General features: G+C 42.0%; 1 protein-coding gene across 1 annotated transcript; it reads left to right on the top strand.

Annotated features, from left to right (window-relative positions):
- Window positions 1-4,249: 4,249 nt before the first annotated feature.
- ccnh (cyclin H) lies at window positions 4,250-9,889 on the top strand. The gene is made up of 10 exons (XM_083911827.1): window positions 4,250-4,420; window positions 4,533-4,657; window positions 4,740-4,862; window positions 4,965-5,038; window positions 5,656-5,869; window positions 5,988-6,151; window positions 6,790-6,860; window positions 6,980-7,085; window positions 9,597-9,660; window positions 9,761-9,889. The coding sequence occupies exons 2-10, from the start codon at window positions 4,541-4,543 to the stop codon at window positions 9,785-9,787; spliced, it is 960 nt and encodes a 319-aa protein (XP_083767953.1). The 5' UTR covers window positions 4,250-4,420; window positions 4,533-4,540; the 3' UTR covers window positions 9,788-9,889.
- The last annotated feature ends 216 nt before the right edge of the window (window positions 9,890-10,105 follow it).

The following is a 10,105-nucleotide window of genomic DNA, read 5'->3' as shown; positions in this document are numbered from 1 at the left end:
GAAAAAAACAGTGCCAACAGACATATGTCCTACCAGTACACTATACATTGACCCATTTCACCAAAATGGCCCGGCTATTTGGATAGGTGAGGACATTGCACGTTGATATAAAGGGTCATTTGGAGGACTTGTTGGAGCTTCGTACTGTGAAGGATTGGATTTTGAGCTGAATGGCTGCACTATAACATCACTCTATCTGCCTTCTCTGCATTTCACTCAAAACTACGGTGCTCAGAATGATGGAGCATGATGTGTGTTTTTCACTCCCCAGTAATTTAAATCCTGGCAACCAATCACAAATGAACACAAGTTACTTTGTTTTCTAAATAAAACATTTCCACCTAAACGAGGGGGGGGAACTGAAACACTTTTGCTCTGTTTGCATTTGCCTTCAAGGTAAAGTTAAATGGATCATTAAATTTCACTTGATTCTCACTGGTCTTACTGTGGAGGAAGGTGTTGTGTGCTTATAGCAAACCAAGGACAGTTGGATTTGCCATAAAGAGCGTGCCTTTTTTGCTCTCCCTGGAGCTATGTCTTTGATTGAATCCCGAAATGAGTTGAAATGTCACAAATCCCTACCAATATGCTCGAAATGAAAATTGGCCTTGGGGTTTGAAGGTTCCCATTTAGGGTGTGCTTAACACATTCTGTTAAGTGTGGTTGGAGTGCATCAAAAATACAGCATTACGTGTGTCCGTGCACTCAAGCAAAACATCCCTAAAATTCCTTGATGCTGAGGAAGTCTCTCTGGTGAAGTGCAAGAAGAGAGCTCAGGATCAGTCCTTCACAGGACTGAAGCCAAAGAAAAGCCAAGGGGCCGCTGGGTTCAAATTAAATCGGAGCAAAATGGGGACAATTATCGCGTCATACTGGTATCAAAAAAACTGGGTAAATCCTGTATTTTCCTACAGAATGATTGTGATATCACATTCAAATTGAAACACTGAAGCAACTGTTTGTAAAACTGGCTTTTATCACAAACTGCCTTTAGCCTATAAATTATAGTATCTAATAAATTGTGCTTGCTTGTTTTATTAAAAATAATAAACTCTTCCTCGACAACTCCTTTCAGGCTTATAATGCCCGTCTCACTCTGAATGCACTGATTTGATATAACCATCCTGCTTCCTCTATACCCCACATCTCTCAGGTAGCTGTATTTTCAGGAAACAGGAAAATGACTCTCCTTGCTGTTTAGCATTCACGTCACGTAAAGTGGGTCTGTGTTCCTCATTTAGTTCTGTACTGTACAGCTGGGGAGCTGTCCGGCGCGCGACAGCAGTATGCAAATGACTGGATTTGAATGGAGATGGAGGTAGACACAAAGCTCAATTAGAGACATAGAGTGAGAGAGAGAGATGGCTGGGGAGCTTTGAGTGTATAGAGGGAAGTGAGGGGGGGGGGAGGAAAAAAAACCTTGGCTGCTTAATGCCAACCTGAGGAAAACCAATGTACGGACACAATCGAACACAAAAGGCACACACAGATGTGAATGCACCCAAATAGCCGGGCAGATTTCTAAATTCTTCAGACAGGCAGCTGATCCCTGAGGGGCTCAGACAGCTCAGCTCTGTGATGCATTACGGCCACAGCGATCACACTGAGAATATCCCACATCATCCATATCACGCATATCAAAACAAAATGGTATCAGGCAATCTCAGGTGTACCTCCTCCTTTGTTTAAAGCTCAAAGGGAGACTCTCATGTAGCAAAAAAAAGTACAAGGGGGATGGTGGCCATTTTGTTCTTGGGTGTTAACCGATGCCCAGCAGCAGTAGTATATATCACCTGACCCAGCGCCTGCACGAGTGTCCTTGGCGGAGTCTCTGACATCAGCACTGCCACCCCTGGTTGCTGTGGCAACCGCAGCACTATGGGGGGGTAGGGCATATGTGTTGAATGGAGGGCAGAATAATTAATATGCACATATAGGGAGTTTGAATCAGGATTTAATTGTATTTGTTGGTGTGTGAAGCTGAAATGGATTGAACGCTACAGAAAAAAACAGGGGAATATGAGAGAAGGGGGGGGAGATTAAGCAAGCTCATTGGTCAGAGAAATCATTTGCATCGTTATTTGCAAGGTTATTTACAAATGATTTCCTTTCATACAAGAAAGAAACTTCAGAGATGAGATGGCGGGGAGGTGGGCCACAGGGTAGGGGGATTATCCTCCTTCACAACATTATCATCATCATGAATAGTTTACAAAGTAAAGCCAAGGTGATGCTTCACACAGAGTCAATTCGTCGGTCAACGGCTGACTTTGTGTCCATGAATTCCAATAATTTAAACATGCCGGAAAGGTTTTCGTATGCAGCTGAGAAATAACCGACAGGAGACTCTGGAGGGGGATGAGACTAACTTGATCAGGGAGGCTCGACGATCATTCAGCTGATCTGGTGATGCTACAAATTCACCCGAGTATGATTTCCCATAAAACACTGCCTGTCAGATTATATAGGCACAACCTTTAGTCACAGAGACACATAAGCCTGACCTAACATTCTGTCTCTATCTTCCAAACCACCACTCTTTCTCACTCACACACACACGCACGCACGCACGCACGCACGCACGCACGCACGCACGCACACACACACACACACACACACACACACACACACACACACACACACACACACACACACACACACACACACACACACACACACACACACACGCACACTCAGAGAGCTTCACTTGCTGTCTCTCTGTCAGTAGAATCTTCTGTAAATAAAGAGACTGCAACTGCATTGACTGAGTCTCATTACTACCAAAAAATATGAATAGCAAATTCAACACCAATGTTTAAAATAATACATATGTTTTATTCTAAAAAAAAAAGACAAAAATAAACCATGTACACCACACTGCATAATTATGCAAAATAACAGAAGGAAAGGTGTTTGGTTACACTGACAACACAGACGTACATGCACAGTCACTCACGCACACACGCAAGCATTATACGCCCTATCAGTGCGCGCACACACGGGCGCACATACAGTAAACGTTGCAATGGTCTCATCAATAATGCATCGGCACTTCATGTTTATGCAATTTATAGGGAAAGACCGAGCGATGGATACTGTAGACGTAAGCCTGGCGCACTTTGAACGTATAGCGTTTTACAAGCCTATTACATACACAGCTCAGACATTAAAGTTAAAAAAAAAATTTCCGTATGTAGAGAAAGAGATTAAGACAATAAAACAGTCCTCAGCACATACCTGTTGATGCATTATATCTTTGATTCTGGTTTATGCAGTCTTGAAGGGCTTCATGATAACACCGCACTAAGGAAATAAAACTGTAGCTGTGGTGATATGCAAATTAACGGCTCCCGCTGAATGCAAGGGCATTTATTATTCATAAATTACTCATGTTTATGCAAATGACGGTATACGGAAACACCGATGGGGGTTGAGTGGCTCCGTCTAAACATTTGCCTACTGTGTGATTCAATTTTTTGTTATGCTCTTCCGTCCACAATGATCCAAATCCAGGAATTTGACCAACAAGCGACTATTCTGAAGTTTCGTGTCGGTGAGCTGAGGGTGGGAAATCAAAGGAATGAGGGAGCAGTGCAGCCTGAGGATGAACCTAATTCAATTATGTAGGCTATCTATTTCATTATCATCGTGGGACCCCGATACAGTTGGGGTTCCTCTGCATAAGCGGTGTGCGATAAAAATAGATGGACCTAGCCTATATTTTGTATGAAGTATGCCAGGATAGGCCTGTGAATGTTCTCATTTTGACTGAAATTGCTTTGCGGATGCCAGGATAGGCCTCTCATCTTGTCCTGGGCACTAGGACCCAGATTAGCTTCTTTATAATAATAGTAATAGTAATAATTATAATGGCTTTTATTCAGAACACAATGGAAGGCCCATAGTGGGCTGTGGGCTACAGTCAAAAAGTAGTACAATAAATACAAAAATATTGCAAATAATAAACAGCAGCCTACAATTCATAAAAATAAACATTAAGATAAAAAGGTCAACAACCTATACAAACAGTCTAGAAGAGAACGTTATACTAAGTTCAGGTTGGGCTATGTGTGTGTGTGTGTGTGTGTGTGTGTGTGTGTGTATACGAGAGAGAGAGCGAGAGAGAGAGCGAGAGAGAGAGAGAGAGAGAGAGAGAGAGAAGCATATATAATTCTTTTGCGCACTGTGTCCTAAGTTACGGTAGTAGTACGTCATCAACAGGAGACCAGGTTGAAGCGAGGGAGTGGCGTCGCACATTAATGTTATTGCTGTTGTTTGTATTCGTTTTTTTAAGGTTCTCGTGGATTTAAAGAGGTTGTTTGGTTCACAGCAGCCAGCTACTGCTTCAGTACATCACTGTCGTCGTCAACGGTGCCGGTCGATGTTTGAATGGACTGGTGTTTATTGAGACACAGATAAAGTAAGTTTAGCGATGCTAACGCGAACCTGTCAAACTGTGAGCAACATGCTCTGCCACTGTTGTTGTTTTCCCCATCTTTAATGGACATGTGTTTGCTACGGATTTATTGCAGACGCCGCCATGTTTCACAACAGTTCACATGCAAAATACTGGATTTTTAAAAGTGAAGACGACGTGGAGAAAAACAGAAACAAGTCCAACCAGAAATTCCGAAACAAGATACTAGAAAGTGGAAAGGTAAGTAGTACATCAAATAAACACAGTCGTCCAGTGTGTGACAGTGTCGTTCACCTCCTCCCGCCTCTCTCGTCTGAACCAGCCTGGGCTGAGTGAGTCCAAGTTCTTGGAGTGCCACGAAGAAGACGTTTTGTTCCGACATTATGAGAAGAGGTTACTGGACTTCTGCAATGCTTTCAAGCCTGTAATGCCCAAGTCTGTTGTGGTATGTGTCTGTTTGTTTTTTTTAACCTCCATCGGTGTGGGAACAATATGACCTCACCAGACTACAGCAGATACCTGACCCACGTGTGTCTCTCCTGTGCAGGGTACAGCCATCATGTACTTCAGAAGATTCTACATGAACAACTGCCTAATGGAGTACCACCCTAGAATTATCATGTGAGTACAGATGTGTTTTTAGGGGGAAATTGTAAGCATTTTCAAAAGCTTGAATGACTAATTAGTCATAGATGTAGGTAATAGTGTTAGGATCCAATTATTGAGTCAAAATATGAATTAATAAATAATTTTCAATTGTGTATTCCAGATGCTGGAAGTAATATAATCTGGAGCAGATACATACTGTTACCAACCTACTATCTGTGCTTTTAGTTTTTATCAGTGGTTTAAAGTATTTTGTCAGATCCTCTAAACTGTAGCCTGGTATTTTACAATATACTGTATGTATCTTAAAGCCCATCTAAAGTGGGCCTGAGCCTTTACTATAAATGCAAGAAGACTGATGTTAGATTGAGAAATAAGTCACTTTTACACTTAATGTTGACGCATGACACTTTTTATTTTACTTCAAGGTTGAATAACATATTTGAAATGTTCCTATCTTTGGTTAAACATTTAGGAATTGTTGTAAGAATAATGTTTTAGGATTGCCTTTGTCTTATATCCTCTGCAATCCCACTATTGCAGTAAGTACACATACATGACCGAAAAGGGATTGTTCAGCCTTGTTCTAATCAGTCTTTACAACCTATTTCAAACTTGTCTTCCTGTTTCAGGCTGACATGTGCATACCTGTCCTGTAAAGTGGATGAGTTCAACGTGTCCAGCACCCAGTTTGTGGGCAACCTCCTGCAGGAGACCCCGGCAGGGCAGGAACGAGTCCTGGAGCAAATCCTGGAGTTTGAGCTCCTGCTGATCCAACAGCTTAACTTTCACCTGGTGGTGCACAACCCCTACAGACCGATGGAGGGTCTGCTCATCGACCTCAAGGTAGGTGCATTGCTGAGAGCTTTGAACGTTGCTTTTGTAACTTTGAAACTATCATAGTGCCAATCCAGCTCATATAGTGGTTCAGATTATTTACCCCGTCAAAATGTCCCCCCCTCAGACAAGATACCCCACCCTGGAGAACCCAGAGTCCCTGAGGAAGAGTGCTGATGACTTTCTGACACAGGCAGCTATGACGGACGCAGGACTGCTGTTTCCCCCCTCTCAGATCGCTCTAACAGCAATTCTGAACAGTGCCTCGAGAGCCGGTCTCAGCATAGAGAGGTGAGTCATTAGATGTCACTCTCACTCACTTATCTTCAACCGCTTATCCAGGGTCGGATCGCAGGGGCAGCAGCTCTAGCAGGGGACCCCAAACTTTCCTTTCCTAGGCCACATTAACCAGCTCTAACTGGGAGATCCCAAGATGTTGCCCGGCCAGTGTGGAGATATAATCTCTCCACCTAGTCCTGGGTCTTCCCCGAGGCCTCCTCCCAGCTGGACGTGCCTGGAACGTCCCCCTGGAGCCCAGGGGGCATCCTTACTAGATGCCCGAACCACCTCAACTGGCTTCTTTCAATGCAAAGCAGCAGCGGCTCTACTCCGAGTTCCTCACGGATGGCTGAACTTCTCACCCTATCTCTAAGGGAGACTCCAGCCACCCTCCTGAGAAAACCCATTTCGGCCGCTGTCATTAGATGTGCTGAGGTTAAAACAAACAAATCATTTAGCAATTATAAACTGCATTATATTTCCTTTGAATAATCAGCTGGTTGACTATCATTAACTAATTTCTTTGAATAGTGATTAAATGAAAATGTTCTACCAGAATAAAAACAACTACTGACATTTCACTGTAGAAAAATTGTTAGAAAGTAAATGGAAAACAATCCTTTTTGTTTGTTGTTGTTTGAAATGCCTAGCTACCTGACGGAATGTTTGGGGCTGAAAGAGGACAAAGAGACTCTCTCAAAGATGTATGACTCAATGAGACGTGAGTGAACTGCACCTTCAATGTTACACCACAAGATGGTGATATTGAGCTGTTTTGAGCTTCACTGGACAAGTCTTTTATATCTGAAATCTAAGTAAATGTTTTCACTTTTCCTCCAGGGATGAAAACAATTCTAAAGAAGTATGAACTTCCCAAACCAGAGGAGGTGAATACTTGCAAAAAGAAGTTGGAAAGGATTCATGCTGAATTTGCCAGTTCAAGCAAGTAAGGAGATTAAGTCACCTGCTTCTTTTTTGACTACATTCAGACTGCAGTCAAAAATGGCCCAAATCATTTTATTTCTCCCTTGATGCAGATCTGTTTTGGGTTTTCTTTTCATAATAGTGTGAATAGCACACGGATACAAGTCTGATTTTTTTTTTTCTTTTTGCAACGCAGTCTCAACTGGAAAAGTCATCAGAATTCATGCGGCTTTAAGGTCAATTCTGGCAATTCTGCGCTAATCCCACCGTCCCTAGCTCCGACTCTGCATCCGCACACACCTCCGTACAGAAGCAACAATTGCTTCACAAAAAGCCTTAATTAAAAATTTTGGCTTTGTCCTCATCGTTTTTGTGAATTTCCTAGACAAATAACCAAGTCCAGTTGCTTTTGACTGAAATTGCTTTGAGGATGTGAATTTGCTGATTTCCACTGCACACAAACTAATTATTTAGTCTAGTTAAGACAGAATCAGTGTAATTTAGGACACATTTTTAGTTTTAACATGTAATAATGCCACAATACTGAATGTTCGGAAGCATTACTGCTGGTATGTGTATGCTTTCCCCCCCCTCACCCAAGTAAGCAACTCAAGTTTTCCATTGTTATACGTAGTAACAGTTTTATTTTAGCCAGGTTGTCGTATCTAAGATGCAAAAGGTTCAAGGTTCAGTATCAGGTAGAAAAATAAAAAGGAACACATCATCAGCTGTATGAAATACAGAAAGGAAGTACAACAGCACGCCACATTCCTACCTACATCACCCATACCATGTAGCACAACCGATATTGGTATCGCTGATGAGGAGACTTTTAGGCTCATTCGTAATCATTTATCTGTCGCCAGCTGTCTGTTAACACTTGGTGAGGTTGGTGAGGTCCGTGGTATCTTTAAGTGCAACTACAGTAAACAGTTTGGTAAACTCTTGAGCTATGACAGGCACAGATTCAGACTCTGCAGCTGCTTGAATCATCAGGAGGCACACAAGGCCGACCCTTTATGACTTTGAAGTTGATAAATCTGTGCGTGGCATGACTTCTCAGGATGAATCTATATGAAAATAGTCAGTGCAGAGGTGTACTGAAACACCACCTGTGATGGCGGGAGAGCAAGAGAGAGAGACTGCAAATGCATGAAAGCTTTTGTTCACACCCCGAGGCTTAGAGGGAGTTCAGGTGATATTTGTTAGAGCAGCATATACTGTATGTAGGCCTACACACGATAGCAGGATCCATTCAGGGTTAACACATGCACAGGACAGGTTACAGATATCTCCTACAAACTCTTAAGACTATCTTTCAGCTCTGTTCAGCTAGATCATACACAAACACCTTTTTACTTCTATATAAGCCTAGTGTATAATATCAACAAACAAAGCAGCGTATAAAAATGAACAAGTGGTTCCCGTGCTGCGTGGTAGTTCATACACAAAGACGCTCGTGGAAGCCGTTAATGGTTTGAAGGAAGAGCATGTCATAAAATCAGTTGACGTGGGCGAGCGGATGGTGTGTAGAAAGGGAGTTAAGGCTTGTGTCATCTCGAAGAGGTGCTGTGTTTAAATTCCCTGATGACAGCAGAAGACGCTACTTCAATGCTTTGGATTGCCTCGCCTCATAATCCTTGCAAGTTTTGTCCAAGGTTAGGAGCAGCTGATCAGGGTGCCACATTTGTCTGGTTTCCATGTCAATCACCAACCAGTAAAATTGAGGGAGTGGCAGGTATACCAGGATAAAAGAAGTTCAGACATTTCTGCAGTTGACTGTATCTCAGGTCCATCTTCATAGAAATCATTTCTTCAAGGCCTTATGCGACAAGCCTTCTTGTCAAAATATAATCAGTTCAACACACTGTTGGTGTCTGATGCATTTTGGGAAGGGCTTTGGAAGGACAGTATTCAGATATGCAGCAAGTGGTTTCCCATGGAGAACAGCCATATTACTTTTGAAGTGCCAGGAATCTAGGCCACATGCTTATAAATACAAACTGACTGAAGTCTTCGGTCGGGCACCTCATGGGAAGAGGTCTCACTTTGGCAGGCTGTCTGTGTGGTCTGACCACCACACCTTGTTTCTTGGGTGGAAATCTGTAAAACTCACATTACCTGGATGGCAGCAGCCAGTGACATGATGGTGCACTCTGTCCTGTAAGATAAAGTGGACATGTTTGTAAAAGGCACATGCTTGGAGAATCCCTTATTTCTTGTGTTACCTACCAGTCACACATTGTTCGAACTAGTCTATATGAAGTTACTAAGTGATTGGAAATGAAGAGACATGGGAAACTACGACTACTAATGGCGATCATGAAGGTGTAGAGGAAACTAGATGCCATATTTACCTACATGAGTGTTGAAAATGGACTTGAAGGGGTTGGTCACAAACGTTGAATGTAAGGAACAGAGTTCACCAACAATTACGGCTTGGACAGAGAAGTTGTGATTATTTCATAATCACAACAGTAATTCTAAACTTGTTGACTTTTCTGCTCATACTAAAAATACTTTTGTATCGCAGCAAACGAAAGAGAGGATACGAAGAAGATGGTCATGTAGCAAAAGAACCACGTTTAACAGAAGAGGTGAGACAATATTCTGCATCACAGGCTCAGATTCAGACAAACTTAATTAAGCTACATAATTGTTGTAAAATCCCTCTGAAAATAACTGTTTTCATTGCAGGATTGGACTGATGAAGACCTGTTATGAACATTTACCCCCAAAGCTTTTGGATTTAAATGTACTGGTTAATTTCAATATTACACCGCCAAGGTTGGGTGATCAAGTCTTTTTAGAAAGCATGTGTCATAGACAGTATGCATAAGTGTACATTATATTTACTTTTCTATAAAATATTGTAGAAACTTTGGTTTGACTTAGTTCTGCAGTAAGAATAAATGTTTTTTTTCCTAGATTTTGTGTCTTAATGTTTCTTGTAATTTTTACGTGTAACCAAGCCACATGATACTGTGCGCATGTTTCTCCACCTTTATCAGGGGACAATGAATGACTCCATAATCTACTTTA

This window comes from Echiichthys vipera (assembly GCF_963691815.1).
Source record: "Echiichthys vipera genome assembly, chromosome: 4".
Taxonomy (NCBI): Eukaryota; Metazoa; Chordata; class Actinopteri; order Perciformes; family Trachinidae; genus Echiichthys; species Echiichthys vipera.
This window is presented reverse-complemented; position numbering and strand designations above follow the sequence as displayed.

Coding starts and splice junctions, on each gene's coding strand:
- ccnh (XM_083911827.1), top strand. CDS start 4,541: ATGTTTCACAACAGTTCACATGCAAAATACTGGATTTTTAAAAGTGAA. Junction 4,658..4,739: donor AGATACTAGAAAGTGGAAAG/GTAAGTAGTACA, acceptor CGTCTGAACCAG/CCTGGGCTGAGTGAGTCCAA. Junction 5,870..5,987: donor GTCTGCTCATCGACCTCAAG/GTAGGTGCATTG, acceptor TCCCCCCCTCAG/ACAAGATACCCCACCCTGGA.